General features: G+C 45.2%; 1 protein-coding gene across 1 annotated transcript in view; it reads left to right on the top strand.

The window, feature by feature from the left end:
* Positions 1-27,636, top strand: part of LOC119440311 (hemicentin-2) — a 276,243-nt gene that overhangs the window by 233,715 nt on the left and 14,892 nt on the right. Inside the window, exons 5-7 of the mRNA XM_049661540.1 lie at positions 12,205-12,408; positions 17,238-17,534; positions 23,906-24,190. Of these exons, the coding sequence (XP_049517497.1) occupies positions 12,205-12,408; positions 17,238-17,534; positions 23,906-24,190 (786 nt within the window). The remainder of the gene's footprint in view (positions 1-12,204; positions 12,409-17,237; positions 17,535-23,905; positions 24,191-27,636) is intronic.

The following is a 27,636-nucleotide window of genomic DNA, read 5'->3' as shown; positions in this document are numbered from 1 at the left end:
GGAACTACATTTTTTTAATGTATTCGCCACATTGGTTTCATTACCATGCAAACAATTCACAATCAGTAAATCCAAGTTCTGGCAAAAAATGACCCGTGGATAAAACGTTGAAAATACAAAGTAGCCTCTTTTTTAACATTATTCAGCGCAGAATAAGCTTCCCGTCGGTCAAGTGGGCTCTTCGTAAACTTCTTGTTGCTTTCTTGGATTTCTGGTTGTTGAAATTATCACATTTCCTTCCGCGACATTTCGTCAATAACAAATATAACGTGACACTACGCACTCCATCGTACAAAATATAACTGCTATCGCAATAAAACATTTATTGGATCACGCTCATTGATCACGTAATAGTATAGACCCATTTGGCTTTTTTGTATACCACATGTTCCCAATACTAAAGAGGGTATGCGTTTTAGCTATTTGGTGCTACGAAGAGATTTATATTTGGCCTTGCTGTCACGACCTAGTACGGCAAATAGCGTAAACACCCATCCGAGACTGGGACCACAGTCATGATCACCCTCCGAATATCAAAACTTTTAATAACATCACTGCGTAAGAAATGGTCAGCTCAACAAGCTGCTTAACAAACAATGAAAGCTAAGGCTCGAAGCTTGTGCTTAAGGCTGCTTGATGCTGGCGAGGGGCGCATATATGGCTCCCAGAAACACTCTCCCCCAAGAGAGGGAAAGAACCCACTCTCGCCTCGCTTGCTGCTGGCGCTCGGTACATTTGGATGCTTGCTCAAGCCATGTCGGAGCCGACAATTTGAGCCAGTCTGAGAGGAAGAAGGCACAAACAAGCACACATGTGAACACACATCGGTCACTGGGGCACTCATTCCAATTTGTGCACTCATTGGGCTGCTCGGTGTTTTTAGCATCCGGACTGTAGTTGTTTTGGCCGCGTGACAAAAATTGTTTCAACCAGAGGCTTGTCGTAGCACTACGGTGTATACGCAGTAGCTTACAGGTCAAGAGCCCAGCACGGCAAAGGTACACGAAGAAACTCGCTAAAATCCGTAAACGGTACTTCGCCATTTTGCTCGTGACATCAGTTGTACTCGTAGTAGACGTTTTGGACTCAGATTTGAATAATTCCTAGGCAGAGCCTTCTAAAACCACTCTTGGGGTCTAACAAACAAGAAGCCTTTAATACAACCACTTCATTCCCAGAGGTCCATACCATATTTTTTAGAAACACTGCAAAAAAATAAAAAAAAATCATCGGCCCTTTCCCTACCGGGAACACGGGGGCACGCGAAGCTTGTCGTACCCTCCAAATTGGGTGTTGCGTTCGCTGGCCTTGGGGTTTGCGGCCCTTGGTTGCCGCTAGGCTTCAGTAAGATGGGCTTTTAACGTTGGACCCGCTGCCTGTCGCTGTAGCCCAGTTTAGGCTGCCTTGAACGCAGGATTCGCATGGCGAGCGCGAGCCTGCTCTCGGCGACGTTGATGGCGCCAGACAGGTATTTTTCGCTCACACCTACAACGACTGACGACACCGTCCTTTGTGAGGCAATACAAGCTTCGCTTGAAAATTGTGCTAGGAAACTTTGTACGCGTATTTAAAGGTCACTGTCAGTAGCCACACTCTAGACATGCCGGGTAGGCAGGTGCTCGGACGTTTTCGTACTAATTAAAGGAATCCGTAAACATCATTATTCTACACAACTTCTCGAAACACTATACCCTGGCCACAACGCAACCTATCATTAATAACATACAATAGAAACTACAATAAACACGATGAAGCAAGGTTGTCTGAATCACGCATATACAATTCGTAAACTGTTGCATAGCATTAAAAAATTGCATTAACAATTGGTCATACAGTTGCGAACAAAAGGTTCCATAAAGGTATACATTTCTGCTAAATAAATCTGACCTACTTAAGCATACGGAGTCTGAGATTGCTAAGTCTTGCGATGCACGTGTTCTTAGGTGCAACAAATTAAATGCACTCATGTCATAGAGAGGAACTTGCGTACACCTGGAAGGTTAAGTCACAACTTATTATATAATCTGCAGTTTTAAAACATCAACTGCTTTTAGCTCCCGTTGTCGGCGACCTTCAAGTGACCTTCAGCCAAAAGCCAAAGCCATTATCCGAGTACTCAAACGAGACTATCCGGGCATCGTTACGAGAACAAAACGAGATCACCCGGACAACCAGTCAATAGTTTAGAAAACACGGTATCTGGCCCCACCCCCTTTGTATAGAACCGCATTACATACTCTGTCGCTGCTCTGCCCCAAGAAGTTACAAAAATATTGCTTCCGAGTTCTTCCTATTGTTTGTTCACAATATCTCTCAAACTGTAACTTCTAGTACGCTGAAGTTTTATTTGTCATTTTCAATAGCGACGTTCAAACGCAGATACACGGCACCATACACTTGATTCTCATCTTTGGCGCTGAGACAGGGTTGCATCTGCTCTTTTGAAGGCCAGCCGTCCATGAGTTCTGCGGGGCGGGTTTTGCATCGCCTCGACAGATGGCGCAATGTTGTGTGGTGCCTCCTTCAGGCGCTTTTCTGCTTATAGCTGGGCAGTGCGCTGTCTCCCTGGCGTCTTTCGCAGCCTGTCGTGCCACCTTCAGCTGGTTTTCTTATTCTAGCTGGGCCGCGTCCATATGGACCAGTGCACAGTATCGCGTGCCGCGGTGTCGCGTGGCGCGGTGTGGCGTGGTGGGGTGTACCGTTGCGAACATGAACTACGCCCATTTTAAGCCAGCAATTGTTCTTTCTGTAATATCCGGGAATTGATCTTCTTTCTGGGGTTTTACGTGCCAAAACCAGTTCTGATTATGAGGCACGCCGTAGTGGAGGGCTCCGGATTAATTTTGACCACCTGGGGTTCTTTAACGTGCACTACAACGCAAGCACATGGGCGTTTTTGCATTTCTCCTCCATCGAAATGCGGCCGCCGGGGCCGGGATTCGATCCCGCAACCTCGTGCTCAGTAGCGCAATGCCTTAGATGACTAAACCACCCCGGCGGGTTATCCGGGAATTGATAATTCTTGTTCAAATAATAAATATAATTTTAAAATTTATCCACATTTACCTTAAATTCGTATAGAACCGCACCCCCCCCCCCCCTCCCAAGCAACTACTCAGTGACCGCTGTGTTCCCGCCCATTCCCCCCACAGTAGATGAGCGCAATCATTCGACAAAAACGCAGGCAAACAGCAATACGATGGTGGTTTTCACATTGGGAGAAGGCTGCTGTCGCAGTGAATAAGTTCATAGCCAATGGGATTGCTTATTCCGGCTGCCTTTCTTTATTTATCTCGTTTACTCATAGTGTACACATTTGAGTATGGTGTTTATTTTTCTCGGATAATTCCTGCAGTCACAATGATAAAGTTAGGAACACTGAGCTGTCGGTCAACAGAACTCACCTCAGCTTAAGGAATGCTGACTCCGCTTTGTTCAATCTGCAGTGCACTGCTGCACATGGCCACCTTAGTAAAGACAGTACGATATTTTCCTGTATGCTGGGCACCACTTATTTCATCGGAGATGATGAATCAATGGTATTTGCTTATTTGAAATGACAGCATCCAATATTTACCGGTGCGTGTGACTTGAGAAACTGACGTGAACGACTATACAGTAAGTTGAAATGATGCCATAATGAAGTGAATAGAGACATCTATTTCTTTATATTATACAATAGACATTGACGCCATGCACTGGAAATGAATATTTAGCCAGCAAAATAGCGAGTGTAAGGTGTTCAAGCGCTTACGGCAGTCTTCACCTGTTTGCTATATAAAGTGCCTTTGTAAAAAGAGAAAAATAAACATCAACTTACTCATCCTTTCTGATTTTAACGAAATGCCTAACGTTAGCTATCATAATTATCCTGCGGCAAAAGCGTCTTCGTATCGTGACTGCGTCGCTTTCTGTAAATATTGCTGGAATGATAAGCGCACGTAATCATGGGAGATGTCCCGGCTAGATGACCATGGAGCGTGAGACGTGGCATAAGCTGAAGTTGCACCTAATTAGAAACCCTAACGAAATCCATGTCTCTAAAGACGTCATGCGGCCACAATGTGCCCCGAGCCTAAAAAGTGCCATTACAATATATACTTCTATTCACTCTGCACATGCAGAAACGGATTTTTAAAGAAGGCGACGGATATTTGTCGACGTGCGCTTCAGTTGAAACATTGAACTCTTAACTAGCTACCAATTTTAACAATAGCCCGTAGCCTCTTGTTGTGGCTGCACCTAATATAGGAGATCGGTGTCTTTATATTATATTTCGTTCCGAGTTCTTTTAATAAGTTTAGCGTCGTACAAACTAGATGCATTTCTGTGTACATCCATGCCTTCTTCTTTCGTTCCTCCTCCTTACGTTGTCTGTATGCTACATCAATACACTGCATAAGGTGACAAACGATTGAAGAATGAAAGAAGAAAGAAGGAGCCTGCTCTAGTACACCGAAATTTGTTTTTATTTAATTTTCATGGATGATGGAATATCATAAGGTACATTTCAGTCTGCACGGCAATGCACACTACTTTCCCCATCAATTATTAGGAGCTACAGGCGTTTGGAGTGTGCTCTAGAAAGCATACTCTGTTTTCTGTAACTATTGCTGGAATGATAAGCGCACGTAATCATGGGAGATGTCCCCGCTAGATGGCCATGAAGCGTGAGACGTGGTATAGAGTTGACTTTGTACCTAGTTAGAAACCCTAACGAAAGCCATATCTCTAACGACGTCACGCGGCCACAATGTGCCCCGAACATAAACAGCGCCGTAACAACTTGTAAAACAAGATAATCTGAACACTTCGTTGCTAACCTGAAATACAGGAACCATATACTACACATTGCTGTTTAATAATAGAACGATATTCCAAGAGACGGCAGTGAAAGAAGCCGCCAATAAGAATAGAGATTGCTATTAGTTCTACCAGGCCAGCATGAACATGGTGCGGATATAAGTTACGCGGAAGACAGAGCTGGCGAAAAAGTTCTGCTTCTACTTTTTTTATTTTCTTAATTCTTTCACCACATTTTGCTCAAGTTTTCCCGACGTTGCCTCTATTTTTGTATGACGTGGTTTCGCGTTAACAAAATCTCGCTGGCACATGGCGGTGACAGGTTCATTACCGACCATGCTATGTTGGAATCGCTGCGGCTTGGCACGTCGTAATCAGTCAGGACCTCCTTGTTTTGTTTTTAGGTGTGCTAGTTCTCAGCTCTTCTTCCTGATATATAGAAACTGCCCAAAATACTCGTTGTACCCTTACTCGCTTCTCCTGCTTCTGCTTGATAGAATGAAAGCTGCAGTCATCTGTTTTCGTTTAATACCATGATCAAGAAACGTAGTGATTGTGTGGAAAGAATAATAGCAATTTGTTAGCGCCACGTCGCGGCGCCTAAGATGCGTAATCTCCGCTGACTGGCGAAATTGTGGAATATGAGAACAATATCCACCAGCTCGGAGGCGAGGATATAGATATGCTTTAGATATGTTATGAGCAGAACCCTGAATAGCGTACAAAGTGAGCAGAAAAACAACAGCCGGTAACTATCAGCCTGCACAGCAGGTACTTATCGTGAAGCTAAAAGAGTGTTGCCTGGGCCGTATAGGAGTCAGTCTATTCGCTTTACGAGAAAGGCAATTAGGATGAGGTGGGGGGGGGGGGGGGGGGGCAAACGGACATGCGTTGGCCGATATGGGAGTGTCTGTTGCAATATTTCAATATTATGATCGGCATGTAATTTTGCCGAAGTCTCTGTCCACGTGAGAAAGTGCGCGTTTTGAACATGAGCATTGCGGCTTTTCTTCGCCAACATGTAACTTAAAAGCATTGTCCATACATGAACTTAAGTGTGCGTTAAGCTTTGTTCCTTGTAAGTATAAGTCTGTTCGGTATTTCATTGCGGCTTGTCGTGGGGAGCGCGCTGAATAAGAACAGCTCCCCAGGAAAGCATATGAGGGCCTTAATATTATTTGTCTGATATCATTGTTCCCTATCTCTCTGCATCGCAAGCGCACAAGGCCACTGTTGGAATACACCTTCCCGTGTGGACTACATATCGTCTAAATAGACAGAGATGCTCGAGGAGCTAACGCTTCCGTTGTTGATAAACACAAGTCATATTGCGGGTGCTCGATGTATTCTTCTCAACCAGCAACGTTGCAGTAAATGCTGCCACCTACTTAAACTGTTAGGGAATAATGGAGCCAAATCTTCCTCCATCGGGAAGTATCGCACTCGTCTGGTACGAACGGCGAATTTGGTAGACAGCACCAGCGCATTCCTGATGCCTTCATTATAGCATTCTAAATACGAGCGACGGAAGACAAGCCCATTCAGATGAATGAGAAACCACAGTGTCCTGCAACGACAAGAGTTATTCATCAGTTCATAATGAGGTTTCTCAAGAAAACCGCCGCTCACAGCGACCCAGACTGCCTTGAACACTTGAAATCTTCCACAGCATATTGCCTGAGTAATTATTGTGAATGTGAATATATTTGCCATCATGTCAAAATGCCTTGCTGAATTTATTAGGGCGAAAGCCTCATCTGTCTCATTAGTCAGTCGACCTTGAGGGAAAGCGCGTCGGTGACACGAAAAGTACAAATAGGCTGTGAACTCTCAATTATGCTGGGAGTCGAAACATACGACCTTTGCTCGGAGTCGATCCCCCGGCCTTTTGGTGAGAGTCGTACCCATCACCTTTGGTGTGAGTTGAACCGACTACCTTTCGTGGTAATTGAGGCGAAGTTAATTATCACCCATTTAATTAAGATAGAGTCAATAAAGGCACTTGAGCCGACGACCTTTGGTGGGAGCCGAACAGCGACCTTTAGTGTTCAGGATGGCTTAGTGAATTAAGATTCAGTCAAGGCACTCGAACCCACGACCTTAGGTGGGAGTCGAACCCTAGACCTTTGGAATTAGGAAGAATGACTAAGTGACGTACTCTAAGCGAATTAAGGGCGATGACTAGGCGAATTAAAAGGACGAGTAAGCGCATTAAAAGGTCGAGTAAGCGAATAGGAGGGATGATTAAGCGACGTAGACTAAGCGAATTAAGGGGCATGTGTGCGTCATGTGTCCGTCTTTAATGCATCAGCACTTGGGCTTCGCCTTCAAGGCGTCTTAGGAATAACACGAAAGACCCTGTGAATTTTTTTTTCTTCCCGGAGTGGAAGGGGCGGCGTTTTTTTTTTTCATATTGATCAACCGTAAGCCTTATTTCGTGTTATTTTAGGTGAGGTATATTAATGTTAACTTATCATTTATTTCAGTATCGCCACCACTGTCACGTATCCTGTGGCTTTCATTTCCACTGGCGACACGCTATCTTTACCTCCAATTTCATTTTCTTTTTTCTTCAATAGTTTCTACATTTAAATTACAACCACAGATAGTTACCCCTATGCTTTTCTTGGCTCTTGGCTTTAGATGGTTTTGATTAACGAGCATGTAGCCACCCTGTTTTCCTCCTATTAGTTCCTATATATAATCTATCATGTCCTTAGAACTTCCTAAATTGACCGAAGTACGACGAGAATGTTATCAGTTTTGTCACGGCTCCACTGCAATCGTTTCGCTTCACTGAACAAACAAATCTGGATGAGCGAACTCACTTTCTGTCAAATAAATGCAGGCATTTTTGTAGATGCGAAGCAGCTTATGGTCGGGGCTATGTCACTCCCTCCTTCCTCCCTCCATCCATCCATCCGCCGTGTGGCGTCCACACCCCTACTGCGCATGCGCATCCTCCTCCCCTCTTCTCCTCTCCTTGTCTCGGCATTCCTCCTCTCCTCTCCGACGCTCCTTTCCTCTCCGGATTGCGCAACGAATGGCAACACCTGCAGCTCCACGCGTGATAATGCGAAGCAGCTTAGGTTAGAGGAGCGACGGTAGGCGCTACATACTCCGCTGGGGGGCGCCACTGTAGCTCGCGGTATAATTACGCGCGCGCGCGCTCCGCTCGTCTCATTCTCCTCCCGCAACGCACGGTAAATATAACGGTAGCTACATACCTCAACCTAACGGAAACGACGAACTGAAAACTACTGGGAACTTGAGTCGACCCCATGGCTGCTTCGCATATTACTCAGGGTTTTTCTTTCTATAAGCAGTGCGCGTTGATGTTTCAATGTTACGGGCTCACGCAGCCGAATTGATGTTTCTGCGAAAAAGAGCGCAAAAAAATTCTGGAGCTGCAACTGCATCGTCACTACAAAGTATCGCAAAACTGTAACCTCTTGATCATCTAGGACACATACAGAATATGTAATCTATCGTTGAGCACACACATTTTCTATTCTCACCATTGAAAAGTTACATATGCGATTCCACTACTCGTCGGTTTCTTCCTTATAAGATTTCATCATATTTCCTGTTGTTCAGAAGAAACACGATTGTTATGAAGGATGCTTCTCGTTTGCACAACAATATTGTTAAAACTTCGCTGATAACGGCCCCTTCTGAAAACTGCGACTGAACCAGGAAAACATGCTTTACTAGCTTCTCCCGTTAAGTAATTGCAAACCTCCGACTGGTTAAAATATTTCAACTTACGAGCTCTTACGGTCGTAGTCAGAGTATCCGAGGACCATAGTTGAGTAGAATAGGTTGCCGTCAGTTGTGGTTGGCCGTAGGACTGGTGATTCATTTTATGCGGGTTTGTTCCCGCGCCCCCCAACAACATTTGACAGTGGCATCAGTGATGTGCTGCCTATGCCTAACATAATAAATTAGGTTGAGTGAGGCACTCGTTCATCAATAGTATGCTTGTAAATGTACTGTGACTTTATCAACAACACACTTCATGCACCATATATGTTCAACAGCACAAGCGCCTGCTAAATATGACAGCTAACACATTAATGAAGGCGACTGGTCATTCATCAAGAATGTTTACAAATTAAAAGATTCCTGCATTTAGTCTCTCATGTCCAAATGTGTAATAGAGTCAAAGACTGTCTTTTAAGCCATTGATGTATCCCGCAAACTTCCCTGTGTTATTACTCATCATCCCTCGACTCTCCTCAACCTGTCAACTTGCCTTGGAAAGAAGCCAAACCTGACGTGTTGGAACACATGGGATTTCAGGCCGAGAGCTTCTAAGGGAGTTGCTTTTATTCCAAATCCGTATTTTTTTTTACTTTGTAAATGCCATGTACACTCCTTGAGGCCGTCGGTCTCGTTTTTTTGCGCAGGTCGATAATGAAAGAATAGAGTTGAGTGCTTGTAGAAAGACAGCAAATAATTTTGATCACGCCGAGTACCGAAACCCCGATACCTCGGGCCCTTGTTCATCGAGATTTTGAGGAACAAAGAGCGTCATGCATCCCAAAGGAAAGTATCGTTTTTTTCCTTTCACGCCGCTGTCTTAATTATGCAGCCCCAAGACAATGGTGGCCTGGGTAGAATAAGTGGTCCTTCGATTGATGGTGGCCGCTTAGTGGCGCTTGAGAAATGTTTCTGCGACACGCCAGCACTGCAAAATACGTTAAACTGTGCATTGCATCTTAAGATTTCACGAATGCACGCAATAGTTTATCAGCAGCTTCTTTTTTACCATTTAATTTAAGATGTTGATATTATGCCCCGCAAAAGAGCGAGATATACTTCGATGGCTGTCAAATGATATTCCGGTAGAACGCCTGCTTTTAGTTAGTTAGAAAGGCATCACTAAACGTTGAAAAAAACGGGTGCCATCTGTTATGGACTGAATTCACAAAGCTCTTTGTTCGAAATTGTTAGGTGTTGACTCGATTGTATTGATATGATCACTTCCAATAATATAGTTTTGTGTGTGATCACGTGTGTTTGGTGATCAGATGCCACAAAGTGATGTGTTTAAGGGTCACGTTTTTTATAATAGGGAAGTCTTCGCGTTACAATAACGTTAGTAATCGTGGAGGTCTACTACTTAAGCGAATGAACTTACTAGCGTCTACCTATTTTATCTTTCGTACACGGATCGCAATATTAACATCAATTGTTTGTCCAGGACCATATCACCTTAAAACCAAGAACGCAATAGAAACTCAGAACTGTGCTGAAAATTTCCTTCTTGGTGGTTGTAACTGCGATGTTTGCCTTATCTCTCGGTAAACAATGGATGCCCGTGTGTACAGGCGGTGTGGTGCGAGCCCGCTGTGCGGAGAACCACCCTAAATGCACTTGCAGTGAAACTATATTGAAGGGTTCAAAATGCCAGGGCTCTCATGATGCCACTTCCAAAGACTATCCTCAAATTTTATTAGGAACAAGTCTGCTATCCTCGAAGAAATTGTCACGGAAAATTCGACATACATAAAAGCGAGTGAAATTGTCCTATGCCGCCAACGTTGCCACCGACGGCGTTTCAGACAGATTGCGACTGGTCTTAAGGAGGCGTCTACATCCGCAGTTCTTTCTACCCCTCCAGCGCCGCACGGATCCGAAGTTGAGGGCACATGGGAGACTGAAGCCTACAATGCTATCTGTAGACACGAATGGTCGGCTCTGTCGCACTCGGATTTTCAAGGATTCGCAGCGGGCTACCCTTACTCTGACATGCATTAGACCGGCTGATGAAGTACCAGTCGCAGATCGACAAGTCATATGCGTGCTACGGCCATTAATGGAATTCATCCGTGTACTCTTAAACAACCGGCACGCTATATCTGCCCAAATGCGATATATGTACTGAATTCACTGACTGCACTACTGGTATCCCTTGAGTAAAGGAATGTTCTACAAGCTACAGTCATTTCGTGCACAGAAAATTCAAAAGCGGCCTGCACCAATTGTGAGCACAGGAGATCTTGCGCTTTCTTCAGACAACTGCTTGGGCGAACGACTACAAATTCAGGGTGTTTGGACTTCGCTCATGCATGTGTTATGGGGGCTAGCTGATGTTCTTGTACTCTCTTTTTCTGTTCATGTTTTATCCGCCCTTTTGTCCCTCCCCCAGCCAATGGTAGAAAAGCGTATATTGCGATCTGGTTTATTTCCACGCTTTTTAATTTTTTTATTTTTCTCCAAGTGTTTTGAGGCATGAGAATGTCTGTTCTTCTACTCGTACCTACCGAAATGTAGAGCGATGGCGTACAATGTTGAATTGCTCGCATTATAACGTAAGCATCAAAACTAAGCCAAATTCACTACTGTTAAGATTCACTTGGTCTTAAGAATGTCATAAAGGTTACCTGTTGTTTACAAAAGATTTTACACGCCATGCAGGTCTCATTGTTTGCCTCTGTATTGCTCGTGTTATTTTTGTGCAAAACATTCTGTCGCAGAAAGCGTTTTAATATAAGTATTGCTAGAATGGAATGGAAAGTGTACAAGGAATGGAAAGTGTTAGTTATTCCGTTAGAATGCATTTTTTTTATCTTGACAAAGTTTTTTCGAACTCAACAAAACATTCTAGGAAGCAACTTATAAATAGGCTAACTTTATCTAACGCTTATTTCTATTTTCAACAAAATTTTACAGTTTTCCTAGGATGCTTTGAATCATATTGCAGCCCGTCCGTTACAAATTGCTGACGGAACACTTTCGTGGAAGCGTCCGCGAGTAGGGTGAGAAAATTCAGCGTAGTGTTATTGTTGCTGTGTTGCAGCTGAATCTCTTTGCCACTTACAGCAATTATCCTTGCAGTCCTATGTCCTATGCAAAACATTGGCTCATGTGAAATAAATTTAAGACGAGAGATCTGCACGTCGGTATACGTTGAACTTCATTTAACTGCCCTACAAACATGGCACTGAGAACAGACAATTTTATAAATTTGCTGTTTCTACCTAATGTTCCCCGCTATTTTTGTATCCCAGATCGAGAGTATTTCGTGACAGGTTGAAAATCAATAAATTGTTAGGTATCTTGCTTGCTTCTAAAATGCTCATCGCCGCGGATTTCAGTGTGATATTGCATGTTGTATTCTACGTTGTATGAGGTACGAGAGCACTATAGGATCAGAAGCACTATCATCAGCCTATCACTGTGATATGGGAGACATACCGCTCGCTCACTCGTTCATTTGCTCGCTCGCTCGCTCTCACTCACTCACTCACTCACTCACTCACTCACTCACTCACTCACTCACTCACTCACTCACTCACTCACTCACTCACTCACTCACTCACTCACTCACTCACTCACTCACTCACTCACTCACTCACTCACTCACTCACTTTTCCATTCTTGGCCGTGGTGCAGGCAAGCCCAAGCCGACGCTCGTGTGGAGCGGTATGCCGGACGGAATGATGGCCGAAGTGCGTCCGTCTTTCGAAGCACAACTCAGCACCTCGACTCTACTCATCCACTCCCTGAGGAGGGAAGACCTGCGCGCGACTCTGTACTGCACTGCATCAAACAACATATCCTCGCCAGCCGACACTTCCGTCACGCTCGACCTCAACCGTAAGTTGATTAACTTTTGTGCAATTCTGTTAAGTATACAACGACATTCGATACACTTAATGCGTTGAAATTCTTAGGATAATTCAATCACTTTACGGGGATTAACTGTCACTATCTATTTTCCCGCCTACCAGGGTCACTGGGTAGTCCATGGTCGAATGGGCAGCGCGTCGGGCTGCTGTGCCGAGAGTCCAGAGTTCGAAACCATTCATTGGAGCGACTCGGGTCACTTAGTTTGCCGCAATGTGTACATTTGTGCCGCTCTTCAAAAAATGTCTTTCACGCCTACATGGCTCACTGTCGATACGTGACTGGGTGGGTACCGGTGTTCAATGAAACTATTTGACGTCGTCTTGGAGTACTGAGGATGTGCCACTCGGTCAGTGCAGGTCTTCAATGAGGACCTCTTGCTAGGCGCAGGGCCACAAAGTTGGCAGAGGATAGAGGCAATGCGTGCTTTTTCGCGTTTCTTAGGCGACACGGGCCTGGACTCAGGCTTGTGATAACATTTATGCAATGTGTCCTTTCACCTCCTTCCTCCCATTATCATCCCCCATTGTGACCCTCTTTCTTCCCCTCTTCCCCTTTCCTTACGTAGAGTAGCAGGCCAGATGTTCCATTTTCCGGCCAATCTCTCTACATTTTCAAATCATTAAACAACTTCTTCGTCTTCAATGAACCTCTTTCATGCCAACTTGGGACACTGGTTATGTGCCGGTACATGCGTGTCACTCTTCAATGAACGTCTTCGACGTCAACTTGGGTAACTTGGTACGCGCCACTTGGAAGGTCCCGGCCTACTATGAGAAAAAGATCCATTAAACTTCTCCGGTGCTGGGCTGAATCGTACCCACGTCAAAAGCATTCCTGAAATAAAATAAAATTAAGTCGATCTCATTGTACAGTATACAAACTGGATACTCATTTTGGGCTAAAAGATACTAAAGTAGCTTGACGTGTCGCAAAAGACGTTTCAAGGCAAAAGCAATGGAAGAGTGTGTGCAGAATTCAGGAAAGCACAATATAAAATTAAGTAAATAATGTGAACGCTACAATGCATGAAAATATCTAATGAGGTAAAAAAATTATTTTAGAATTGTTCTTCATCCGAGAGAACGTTCCAAAGTAAAAGCAAATTGTTAATCGTTTGAACACTGGTCAATGCACAGAATAATAAAATTAGGCTCAATATCATATACAGGTAGAGAAACAGAGGAAAGACCATCAATGATAAAGAAATGACATTGGCAGCTGAACACACAATTACAGGGTTATCCAATGCATACAGAGCAAGAAGAGCGGAAGGCATCAGCGATCAACGAAGTATATATGTAACTGCTTTCGATTGCAGTGGTCGACCTCTCTGTGTTCATTGAGAGCAAAGGTGAGGTTTTGTCTTCGCGACTGAAAGTACGTAATTACCCATGTCTTAGGGTTTCTCGTATTTGCATTTAGTTGGCGTCGGTCTAGAGTGGCTGTATGTGTTGTGAAGTTTGTAGCATATGCAGAGGAAAGTGTATTAGTATGTAATAAACGAAACGTATCTATATTTCCAATTCGAATAATAACGTATTTCATAAACGCTTCTTTGCCGTAATAGAAGTTCATATTCCCTATATGGCGAATTATTTTCTTCTGCAAAAGGAGAAGTTCGCTTATATTAGTTTTGGTGGTCGTACACCATAATAAGGCGCAGTAACGTAAGTGTGAGTTAAATAATGCGTTATAAATTTGAATTTCAGCCGCCAGTGGCTGAACTTCAAACACGTAACGGAATTTAAACAGGTTAACTTCTAACAGCTAAACCTCAAGCACAGCAAACCAACGCATAAACAGGCTGCGCTGTAAACGCACTAGGTATGTGCCGCTTTTCAATGAACATCTTTCATGCCAATGCTTTTGCGAACTGCGCCATCAATGCCGCTCTTCAATAAACTTTTCTCCAACATGAGTCACTGGGTGCGTGGCAAGCAAAAGAGCAATTGTCAGCGTTCCAGCGCACCGGAACGCCACGATTCTCGTCTCAGAAGCCATACGCGCTCTTCTCGGCAGCAACGCTAGACGGCACAGTGTGTCTAGAAGATAGCGCGAGCTAGGAGGACTGTTGCCGCATGACGTGTTTCTCAGCGTTCGCTCGCACCGACGCGCCGTGCATTTCGGAGGCCATGCGCAGGCTTCGCGGCGACGGCGCTAGATGGCGCCTAGGGTTGTTAGGGAGGCACGAAAGAGGAGTGCCGCTGTAGTTCACGCGTGACACATAATTCGTTTCCACGGTGGCATTACGTTGTGTCGTCGCTAAATAGATTCAATGCTAAACGCGCAACCGTTGACAGCCACCGTGAGATGGGTACTGCCGAATTTTTTAATAATGAATATATCAAGCACTTCACTGCTCTTAGAACTGCTCTCAGAACGTGCTCCCATTTGAGAGCGGTGTCGCCAAGCATTTGGGCGTCTTTGTTTCGTGTTGCAGCACTGCGCAGCCAACCTCTATGCGACCGACGTCGACAGTGTTCCTCAATGCGTCCGGCATTCTCGTTTTTTTTTTCATTTTGATCAGGGTAGTTGACAATTCGAAACCACGTGTTCACTTCGCACCAGACGCATAGTGTGGCTAGTCAAAGCAAATGAGGCTAGTCGAATTTATGGCGTACCTAAACGGATGCATTTCTTGTGGCAAGGCAAGTTAGCATGCAATAAGAAGGCTCACGTGTATTTCTACGGTATCTGAAGCAGAAGTGTCAAACTTATATTACAGTTGGGCATGCGAGATTGTTAACCAACACTGTGTTCTTGATGAATGAAAAGTGTTCGAAAATCTAGTCAACGTACTTCGGCCTGCAATTCAGACATTCATGTTATGCTCAAGAGTACATTGATGGTAACAGTAAATGAACTGATGGCTGCTGTAAAAGAAACAATATATACCAAAAATAAATTTTATGAAGCACGCATACGTGTTTTAACGGCTAAGAGTGTTTGTCATGAGGAAACAGATTAATAAACATGGCTGAAGTCATGTGCCTGAAATGTTGACTTTGAACTAATAATTAAGTTCTTTCTGCCGAATTAGTTTACTTGTTCAAACACAATCAAGAGCGCGCTAACGTGTAACTAGATTGTAATATTGCTCTTGAATTCATACTTGCAATGAACATATTTTGCGTGTCCTGTGCAGCAAAAAACACGATCCCCGTAAACTCGGAAGAGAAGGGCAAATGAGAAATGTTATCAATGAGCGCACCGCACAGTTAATATTTACCTCCTGGGCCCTTCAGGCCTTGGAACTCATTAAACTAAGCAATATTTTAAACTTATTGCTTAGAACAGCATGCTTTAGAAAAGTACAACCACTTTGGCTGTTACTAGCAATTTTGAGCAGTATCAAGTAAAGTTCAACGTAAATATGTCGAGGAAGAATTTCTTTTGCAATCTAGCTGGTCGTACAAAACCGGAACTTCCATAATGTCTGTCTCGCGCCTTACAAGTCTGCAGCGTGAACTGCTCCGACAAACGGCGCGTTACCTCCGTTGCCAACGTTTTTAACGACAATGTCTTTCTTTGTGGGTTACCTTTACCTTTCCGTATCGGTATGTATGTTTCTAGCCTCTTTCGTGGGCCGAACCTGGTAATAGTGCACTCTAAAACTTCGAGCCCATCCCGAAGCTTCTGCTGTCTAAAGGCTTTCCTGTGGGTATGTGCAGTCCAAACATATGGGCCTATCTCGAAGGTAGTGTAGTGCAAAAATCTGTCCCGTTCCAGAGGCTATGGACAGTCTATAAACGTGGGCCAATCCCGTTTACAATGCAGTCAAAAAGTTCAGCTGTCCGGTGCTGTTCCTACTCGCTTCACGAGAAGAGTGAAACGATGGAGGGGCGTGCGCAGTGGCTCTGCCCCATTCTCACCCCCAACTCACTGATGAAGACATTGTTTTTAATTGACGTTAACTTGAAGTTGCCTCGCTTTCCTTCTTATTTTGCTTCGGTCGAAGCATTGTTGTCGAGTGTAGCACGCTGTCGAACCGTTCTCATGGGCCAATCCCGAAGGCAATGCAGTGCAAAAAGGTGCTGTCAAAATATCTAGAAGAACTGCAGTGCTCATTTTATATTGTGCCGTGCAAAATATTCATGCAGTCTCGACTCTCAGCTTCCCTCCCCTATCGGCTTTTGGGGAAAAAATGTGCCGGGATTCTTCTAGAGCTGGCGATAGTTGGAGTCGTTTGTATGGCTGTTTTCATGTAAATCTATCATGGTTCTCTTCGATGAACTAAAATGCTTTAGGATTACTCCGTTGCTGGGTTCAATCGGAAACACGTCACACGGTTTCATCAAGCACAGCAGCCCCACGCTTTAGTGTGCTGCGCCACGAATGCTTCACCCGGCGAAGCATCTCAACCCAGGTGCGCCCGAGAAACGCGTAAGCGTAAGTGCGCCGAGACCGTCCATCGTTGCTATGCCGCTCAGACGCCTAAAGCCCACGCTGCCCTACTGGAACAAAAGCGGATCACCGAACGCGAACGCAACGCTGCCAAAACTGAGCAAACAAATTTACCTCAATGTATGAAAACATTTCACCTGCAAGAACCACTTCTTAATTCTCACTTGCCATACCATAGGTTCGCACAAACGTTGCAACTGCGGTCACCGTTCCGCTCCAGAAAATAATCACGATTCGTGAGAACCCTTCTAACCAAACAACAATGCTTCGCAACACGTCACGCTCAATTAGAGTTGTGGTTGCCGGAATTTCCTTTCTGTGCAACTCGATGGTAGCTTTAGATAGAAACCTGCAAATCTAAAGGTCACCATCTTCGCGCAATGTATACGCAGTGCGTCCCACGTCGGTGAAGATCAGGCGCGGCGACATCCCAATCTCGGCGGGCCTCCCCGCTGAAATCGTATGCGAAGTGTGGGGTTCGCGACCACCGCCCGTGGTCACGTGGTGGAAAGGCCTGCGCCAGCTAAACCACACCTTCGTGTACGTGTCAACGGACGGCAACATGACCACGAGTGTGGTGTCCTTCACTCCCTCGAATGACGACCACGGCTCCAGTCTCGCTTGCCGAGCCAAGAATCCGGCCATGGCAGACAGTGTGGAAGAGGACACGTGGACGATGGACGTGCAGTGTGAGTTGCCACTTACAAGTGCACCTTGATTTACGCCTACACTATAGTGCCTAGAATATACTGGCTAGTGTGCCGACCGCGGCCTTCCGGGTGGCACCATTTGCAATGAATGTCGGCGGCTGCCGCTAGGAGCGCTGCCATGCGGGTGTGTGCCGCGGTGCCGCCCGCTCTTCATAGACCACCGTGTTTTCACAAGGGGGCTGCTGCGCTTTTTGTATTTATAAAGCCGTAGGAGCAGTAAAGTTCTCATGTGGGAAGGTGATTTCTAATTTAGGGTTTCTTTTGACTATAAGAAGGCCTATTTACTACTTGCTGCTTGCGTGAAAAGCTTATACTAGCTCAGCTGGGCTTCGAGCGTCGGACCTCCAGTGCTTCTATGCTGCGAAGGGTAAACGGAATTTGTATTCTCGTGATAGCGCAAATTTTTAAAGGTAATTTTTAGGCTACTTTATTCTAATAAAGTAAAGCAATACTAAGGTTATATTGACCTGTAGAGCTGACTGCTGGTGTTCCGTGTACTATACATTGTTTATACCTGGTAAACTCGTTCCTTTTTATGTCTAATATACGTAAACAAAGTAGGAACCAGAGCTTTTATTTAAAGTAACAAATAGTTTATTGAAACGTCACAACACTCAAACATAGGCACAATACATCACTAGAAGAAATAATGCAAACATCCATAAAGAAGATAGATCTAGTGGCAGTGGCGCAGTTTATGGAGCTTTTGCCGTTCCCTTCGCGCTTCCCTCTCTTTGTTGATGCCTTTTACAAAAAAAAAAAACGAAACCTCAAGAGAACATAGAACTTTACAACTGCCGTCAAAGCTGCTTTTTCATGCTCTGGGCACCCTAGTTGAGGAAAGGCCAGTGTCAGCAGCTGACTTGAAAATTCAGCTAGACTCGCTTCGTGTAACTTCTTTTTACTGAAAAACACAGTAAAAGCATCTTCCATGGCCTTTATAGCGCTTGACAAGTTCTGACTAGGATAGACGAGGCCTCCATTATCAAAGTGAGTAGTGAAGTATGAAGCAGCGTCGGCACTAGCTTCAGCTTTACTTACGCAAAGGCAGCCTGCACACTGGGGACAAGCATTTTTGGCAATGATCTTTCGTGCAACATAACCTGCAGTATAGTAGATCAAAGCACTATTGCTCTTTTTTTCTATGTACGCTTCATGCTCACCACTGCCCACGAGAGATTGAATGGCATCCTCAGCTTCATTGATACTTCCGCAGTCAAGAAGGCCGTCTATCCTGTCCAGAAGTCTCCTGCCCGTTGTTGCACACAACTCAGTTGGATTCAGCAGTGCCTTGAATATGTCTGGTGGGCAGTTCCCTCCTCTGGGTGGTTTGGCCAGATTATAAAATGCCAGTAAATTGACAGTCACGAGAAACTGCGAAACTGTTGGGTGATCGTTGCACCCTGATGATTGCCTAATTATTCCGAAAAGGTTTTCTAGCTTATCCTGGCTTAAACGGGACGTTAAAAGATATTTGAAGCCTAGAGTAGATGTCAGGTAGGACAACAGATCAAGGGTACTCTTGATGGTAACCCTTAGTCCAGAAGCTGTGCTTTGTGTAAGAAAACCACCACCAGCTGGTTTTGCATGCTGCTCCCACTCTTGCAAATACTCAAGAAGCCCTTTCAAAAAGTGCATGTTTGGACTGCAAGGCTTGAGCGCCTTTTCGCTTGTCCGTGATGTCATGACACGAATCAGGCGATTCATTTCTTTCACAAAATCTACAGTCGGTTGCACAGTCCTATACGAAGATTCAATGCGCTCCCTGTACACAAAAAGCCCTTTGATGACCTGATCGCTGAAGAGCTGAAATGCGAGATCCACCTTCATTTTTTCGAAACAGTTCGGCTTAATGTGGGAATTTGTAATGCTCGGCATCACCTTTAGTGTAACACTTTCGCGATCTGCTTCGAAAGCTACTTGAACAATACCACTGTGGACATGTCCAGCTGGTGTCAGGTACCCCTTTGCAACAAATCCATTTCTCACGTTTTTCATTAAGTGTGGAAAATCCGACACAAAGAACAGCTGCCTCTTCGGGTCGACTGGGTGATTGGTGCTGTTCCGGACGTGGCTTGCAGAACCTTGTAAAAAAAAGAAAAACACATGCCGAGAAGGAAAAATCATTACTTCATTTTAAAAATGAAATTGTGGGGTTTTACGTACCGTAACCACAATCTGATTATGAAGCACGCGGTAGTGGGGGACCGGACTACGGATTATTTTGACCACCTGGGGTGTTTTAAAGGGCACCCAATGCTCGGTACACTGGCGTTTTTGTATTCGAATTCGCCCCCATCGAAATGCAGTGGCCGCGGCAGGGATTTGATCCCGCGCTCTCGGGCTTAGTAGCGCAACAAAAAAACCACTGCGCCCACACTGGGCGTTACGTTATCACAACTTGTAAAAATCGTAAACCGTGTGCTGCAGTAGCACCACGTTGTAAGAACAACTTAGCATATATTACACTCAAATAAAATCTCACCCTGTATTCCAAACAGCCGCCACATGCTCCTATTCCAGCTGGCGCCGTCGCATGTTATGCAGTCTACAAAGTGGCCAGCTTTTTCAGCAAGGACAGTCGTTTCCACAACGATTTTCGCCAGTGTCGCGGATTTCACGTTGCCCTTGGAGGCAAAAACGCCAAGAATTTGCGTCCAGTTTCCTGCATAAAGGTATAAGTATTTTCTAAGAGCACACGCTCTGCGTATTATATGGTTGAGAAGCAAAAAAGAAAGTTAAATCAGGTTACCAGTAAATGGATGAAACAGCACAACCATGTCATGGTCTGCCAGCACATTCTTCTGGTCAGCAGGTGTATGATCCCCGAGGTCGACAAAGCCTTCAATGTGGCCTTAATAGTAAAAGAGCAGCACAAGAGGAACATCCAGTTTTACTTTCACATCTCTCAAAAAAGGTTAGAATATAATCAATCGCTGTAAAACAATGTTAAATGACAGTTTACATGAAAGGCGAGGAATTTTATAGTGACGGCAAAGCGTTAAACAACTACATGAAGTATGAAGGTTCGTAGTTTTATCGGTCGTGTAGGTTGCAGTAAACTATAATTAAATTTGCAAGAGCGGTGTCGCGTATGCACAGGCACTTCTTGGACGGATATCACTCGATGACCACGAACATTCACTGTCACATTCACTGTCACAAGCAGCGAGGAGGAAACGCTTCGTGCGGCCTCTCGCTTCACCATCTTTCGGGAAATTGAGATTACTTGACCTCCAACTCTAGCCGCGCGGGAACAGAGAGCGTTTACGTAGCCACAAGCCATCTCGGCTCGCCCTTAGGCTATGTACCCGCCGCATATAGCCTCCAAGATACGGCGCGCGCACATCCATGCGCAGCCACGGCCGGGCTAGAAGAGCAGACGCTCCCTCGCCTGCCGCCCCTGCCCCAAGCTCGCGTTTAATAACGTACGTGAGCTCCAACATTGAGCGCACGGGAAGATGGTGTGCATTAAACCATTATCATTTTCGGCTCACCCTCGCACGCACAGCATACGACACTCAGGGTGTGATAGATCTTATCGCACTTGAACTTTATCCAGAACATTACAGCGGTGGCGAAAGTTTACCTGGAGTACGTGGTCATATAATTGATATCGCAATAAAAAGCAACACCTTAGGCATATTGGCTTTCGATCGTACATTTCATTTGAGGAAAATCGTAGCGATTGGCAGAACATCACATTTTTCGTCATGTACGCAGGACTTTGCAAGAATTTCTACTTAAGCTTTACTCACCGGCTGATTTTACATTTAGGTGCTCGGAAAGCTTGATCTCATCGATGACGAGGCCACCATGTCGACTGTAAACATCCATGGTCTTCGACTTTTCAGTTAATGCATTGAAAATATTGGCACTGAGGCCAAAGCCACCCTTGAAGCGCTGCAGGTAGCTCTGCAGGCATGTTCTACCGGGCAGTACCATAATGGTTTCTCTGCGGAGATGTTCGTATAACTTCGGGCTGCGCATCTTCATCATCATGCATTCTACGATCCACTCATCATTGTATCGCATGCCTTTATGTGACTTCCGTCTTGCAGCAAGGAAACAACTCTTGACAGCGAGTTGCTGTTTTGGGGGAAGAGATTTAATTTTACTCTCAAATGCTTCTTCGCTAACAGCCTCATTTTGCTCTTTCATGTGTGCCACCTGTTCTTTTGCAGTTGCGAGTCGTTTCTTGGTTCTCGACAAATTGCGAGAAATGTTCTTACAGTGTTTCTTTTCACCATGCTTTCCTGCGCTTGCCTTTTCCCTTTTCTTTTTCCTGTAGGCTTGGTTTTGAGCCAGAATTCTTTGGTACTTGCAGAAAACACAAGACTCGATACCATCAGACTGCGTAGATAACGAGCATTTTTCCGCAAAAAACATGCCTCTGTAGGAAGTGTGCTTCTTTGAAGCAGGCTTTAGGCCGCATCCACCACAAAGAGCTGTTAAGGAAACGTCCTTGATCAGGGATTCCGCCTCATCGCGAGTTCTGAGGACTTGTTTCGACTTCTCCCTTCCTCTCAGGTACACCGTGGCTGTCACTGATTGTCGTTCAGGCAAAGGCTTTTCGAACAGTACCATTTTCTCAATGAAAAGTGTGGCGAAGTTATTCACTTCGGCTTCACAATAAGCGTAGGCTACTGATTCTACTGGCGGAGATGGTACTTTTATCCAATAGACCGGAATAGAGAGGTCGCAGAACGGGTGGCGAATTTCACAAGTGGTTTGCAGGCGCTGAGCTTCGTCATTTTGCGCGCTTGCTGTTTCAGAGCTACAGCGCGGGGTGCACTCTTCAGGTGCAGCAGTATTCAGGTGGTCACCACATCCTTCGAGGCTCTCTGATTCGTCACTCTCAACGGCTGAGCACAGCTCAGAGCCTGTGCCGCTTTGCTGGAAGCTCTAGATCCTGTTCGCACAGATTTCTTGTTTTTTTCTTTTTGCTGACACTTTAGGCACAAGGTGCTTAGGATACTCGGGAAATATCGTGGGTATGGCGTCGGGTTTCAGGCGCGGTTTATCGCGGGGAATCTCGTGGACAACGCCGTTCACGGTGATAGAGAAAGCGCGCTCGATAAAACTGCTTTCGAAATGTTTTTCACAAACAACAGCTGTTGGCGTCAGCTTTCTGTCCGTTCTCCTGATCATTCTTGCCCATTCTGCTAGCCGCGTTGCATCAGATGGTGCAGTGAACAAGGATACACGATCTTTGTTCGAGCGGTAACCACTTCTACACAACGGCACAAAGCAGGTCCTCTCCTTGCACTGTCGCTTTGGTTTCGCCATTTTTTCACCGCCGCCTCATAATGAGTTCTCGTAATGACAGGCACAGAAACACAACAACCACGCACTCACTCTTTAAGAACCCCAAGAAGAAACACGCAACACTGTAATAACACTGAAAACGCAAACATAGAAATCGACGCAACCGCTGCGAAACTGCTGCGCGAAGCAGACGACACGCGGAGTCGGCACCCACCTGTATTGCTGCGACCCCTGTCGGCCACCGTGGGCATTCATTGCAAACGGTGCCACGCTCCTCCATTGAAAACAGCGGGTGGTCGGCACACTAGCCAGTATATTCTAGGCACTATACCTACACCTTTAGGATGGTAATTCATGGTCTCAAAGTCGTCTCACTTCTTCCTTTTTTATTATGTTCCTTTTATTTTACTGTGAAGAACACTTGTGTCTGGTGCTAACCGGCAATGAAAGAAAGGAACCCTGCCCTGCTTATTGGTCAACTCCACGTCGCTACACCATGATGCGGCAAAGATGATTTTGGAGCGTTTGCTTGAAGCCTGTAAAACGTTTTGAAAAGTGGTATAGTAAAATAAATAAACAAAGAAACGCTCCGCAAGGCCAGCGGTAATTTCTGCATTAAAGCGGCTGCGGTGACACACGACATGTCCTTTCATGCACGAGCAGCAGGTACTGTCGTCATCGAAGGTTTATAGAACAGAAAATTTTCTAGGATTGTCATAATGACTAGCCAAATTGGCTCACATTCAAAGTTTAAATTTATTGCAGCTTTTGTGACCAACAGTTTATCTAATAAATTAGAAACTTTGTACATTAAAAGAGCTAGAATTTAGGCGCTAGTTTTTTGTTTTTGTTTTCAGAGTCATATCCCGCAACCGTTTGTGGTCGTCTTACATATAACTGACGAGAACGCGAAGAAAATGCATTGGGTCCTCATGGTCTGTATTCTTGTGGATAAAATAATATTAACTCAACAATGTATTCAGGAACTCACAGTCAGCAGAATCGCATCTGTTTTCAATTAAGCTTAGCGCGAACTATTTTTATAGCACAGCGTTTTCCCGCTTGATGGCCTCTCCTTGCAGACAAGCCTAGGATCTCGCTCCAGCTGGGCACCAAGCTAAGCCTTGAGAACATCCAGGAGAACAACGACGTGTACCTGGAGTGCCGCGCGGACGCCAATCCGCCGGTGGACGAAGTGGCCTGGCAGTTCAACGGCGACGAGTTGCAGGCTTCAGAGAACGTGCTTGTCTCCAAAAACTTCCTCGTCATCCAGCGAGTGCAGACGCACCACTCGGGCCTCTACTCATGCAGCGCCGAGAACTCCGAAGGGCGGACGCAGGGGGAAACGCTACAGCTACGCGTTCAGCGTGAGTGCCTTCCTGTAGTGTTTATTATTATGCCTCCTAGACCTGGGAATGCCTGTGTGCTTGCTTAGTTGTGTCTTTATTGTTATTATTGAAGCATGTACGTCAATTTAAAGCATACCTGGATCAGAAAACAGCTCCAGCGAGACAGGGTCAAATAATTCTTCATTAGCTGGCTGCAACTTGAACGAACATTTCGCATGTTCAAAGGTCGCTTTCATGAAGCCGCATGCTCCAAGGCGCTGAATTATAAAAAATAACAACCATTATATCTCTCGCGCTGCACTAAGTCATCTTGGGAAAATATGAATTCATATCTTCACTTGGACGCAACAACGTTCAACGTGGCGTAACTTCATGCACTTTCTCCGGTGGAGCGTTGTATTTCACCCACCACAGGAATCGTAATAAACGTAGCTCCTGCCTTCCACTACCTCGAAATTCCTGTGGCTGGCCGTGCGGCCTTCAGTACGGAGAGAATTGTCTTCTTTCGTACCAGCGGCAGAGCTCATCTCATGAGGCTTCAGGAACGCAATAGCAGCCTTGGAGCTCTCTGAAAAAGAGCAGCCTTACAACGTAACCCATAATATTTCTGTTTATATAAAGCTCAACTAGCCTTAATGTGCAGGCGCAGCCATCACTAGCATCCTGGGCTCTGCAGCGAAGTCTTACAACGAACGGCAAGACTTTTATGGCTTCGACGGCTGCTCTACCCTTCTTTGTTCTTTTATTTACCTGGGAAAAACGTCCCTTGCGGAAGTAGTCGCACACACTCTGTAATCATGATTCAGAAATTGCTTATGGGAAGAGAAGTTAAATATAATTCACAAGTCACAGTGAAAACCCGCTACGAGTGCTTACTTGATGTTCTCCCGTAAGATAGATCGGACGAGAATGTTTTCAAGTCACGTTATGAAGCCTGTAAGTCAAACGAAGAAAATAAAAGAGTGAGTGTTGCGCCGTGCCAGAATGGGTGTTTGGGGGCTTTCGTGAGAAAACGCAGTTCTTGCCGCAGCGCGTTTGCACGAATTTCGCAAGAATGAGAATACGAGGAAGTGCAAATAACGCGCTACTCATTTTAGTCAAAGCGTCGACAATTGGGCGACGGATGATTGCGTAACGTGGCCCGCTAGCACATTACTTCCTGCGGAGTACCTGGGCTGGATTTCGCAAGGGTTTTATCACGCGTCTACCAATAACAAAGCGAAGCGGTTTTATTGTTGCGCCTACTCTGAGCACCTCGTGCTTTACGTTACGGGTGCTTTTATGGTCTACCTCCGCTCCCCCTCTTCTACACCTACTGGAAAAGACACGCGTGGGTGGATAGGGCAGGCGGCGTCTTTGCGTGTCTTCTTGAAATTGCATTCACACCTGCGACTTGGTTGGTCCTTCTGACTTTTTCATCATACACTTCTCATTTCGTATTTTCGCCCCGTAGTTTCTATATGATTTATGTCTGAAGAAGACGTCTGCAGAAGTAGCACATCTTCAGGCGATATACTTCCCTTTTCTTTTACTGTTGTGCATTTGAAAACATTATTGTTTGACTCCCCATATCCCTTCCTGTTACCCTGAAGGCATCAGGAGGTATGCTAATTTTATCTATAGACACAGACAACGAATGAGCCGTGATCAAGTTGCTCCAAAGCTCGAGGAACTATCTACGCACTTTACGATTCGTTCGTTTACTGTGCCTTTCTATCCTTAAGTTTTGACTCCACAGATTAGGGGTGAAATTGAAGCTTTGACAACATGAGTCCCTCATTTTGCAGATACAGTGCGATTGCACAGTGGCTTGGGCAACACGCTACTGAGCTCGAGGTCGTGTGTTCGATCCTCGCCGGGGTGGTCGCATTCCGATAGAGTCGAAATGCACAAACGCTCGTATACTTAATTTAGGTGGGCAATCAAGACGATCAGGATTAATTTGTAGTTCCCCACTACGGCATGTCTAATAATCTCATCATAGTTTTAACGCGTAAAACTGCAGAACCTCATTACTTATTAATACCTTGCAATATCGCAGCATGAAATGGAACACATCACAATACATGTGGGATACGTATTAGTCCTCTTTTTTCTTACGCCTATTTTCTTTCAAGGCCTTTGGCACTTCGATCCATCCCGAGATAACGTCTGCAACCCAATGAAGCACCCTAACTGAGTTGCGTGCGGCTGCCGGATTCATCCTAGCAGTATCCATTTGGATTATCCTCACTGTGAAGATCAAAGGAAAAGAACGTTTACTACCTTTAAACACATTTACGGGAATTTGCAGTATTCGAAAACGCCTTGTCTATCGTCCCGCTCAGAGAGCCGTTTTGTCCTACCTGACAAAATAACTTTCCTAGCTCCTAATAAAACAGAACTTCCCGCTCGTCGCTGAGGACACACTGACTTGCGACACAGCACATTGCGCATATCTAAGATAACAATGTATCGGTACAATGGCGACATTCATTTCGAATTAATGAAGTCCTTTCTTATCATCCAACGCTCGCGACATGCTCATTAAGCACGTGGAAAGCCGCTCGCACGACTGAAGAAGGGCGAAACGGGATAGCAATTGAAAAGAATTGCTACAATATGCCAGCCATTGTTTCTCTCCCCCATGGAGTCGTGTTGCCATAGCAGCGTCCCGCACGTTTATTCACACCATGCAGGAATGCGTATTTTTGAACCTCGTTCTCAAGCACCAGCAATAAATAATGACAATTGAATAAATTATTTCGGGGGTTTTACATGCCAAAACAATGATTTCATTATGAGGCAGGCCGTAGTGGGGGACTCCGGATTAATTCTGACTACCAGGGGATGTTTAACGCTCCCCCAATGCACGGGACAAGCGCGTCTTTGCATTTCGCACCCATCGAAATGCAGCCGCCGCGGCCGGGATTTGTTTCCACGACCGCGTACTTAGCAGCAATACCCCATAGCCACTAAGCCACTGTGGCGGGAAAATAATGGCAAATGCCCCCCCCCTAAAAAAAAAGACATGTTAAAAATTAAGTTCTGCAGTTTTACTTGCCAAAGCGACGATATTATTATAAGGCACGCCGTAGTGAGGGACTCCAGATTAGTTTCGACCACCTAGGGTTCTTTAAAGTACACGCAATGCACTCTACCCGGGCTTTTTTGATTGTCATCTCAATGGAAAGGTGGCCATCGAGGCCGATATTTGTTCCCGTGACTTCGGGTGTAGCCTCCCAACGCCAAAGCAATGACAATGAAATAACAGAATAAATGAGACAAAGCAAGGAAATTGCCATACATTAGTTTTCCCACCGCCCACACCTTGCACGAAGGAGCAGCTGCCACTATTTGCCATAAGGGTGACGTACTCTTTATTTTAATGCCGCCGAACTTTTTAAGCCACGTAGGCTGAGACATTAGTGGGACGGAAAACCTGGAGTGATACGGTACTACTGCTGCAATGTAGTGGGAACAAC

Source organism: Dermacentor silvarum, chromosome 2 (assembly GCF_013339745.2).
Source record: "Dermacentor silvarum isolate Dsil-2018 chromosome 2, BIME_Dsil_1.4, whole genome shotgun sequence".
Lineage (NCBI taxonomy): Eukaryota > Metazoa > Arthropoda > Arachnida > Ixodida > Ixodidae > Dermacentor > Dermacentor silvarum.
Note: the sequence above shows the minus strand (reverse complement) of the source record. Positions and strands in the feature narration are given on the sequence as shown.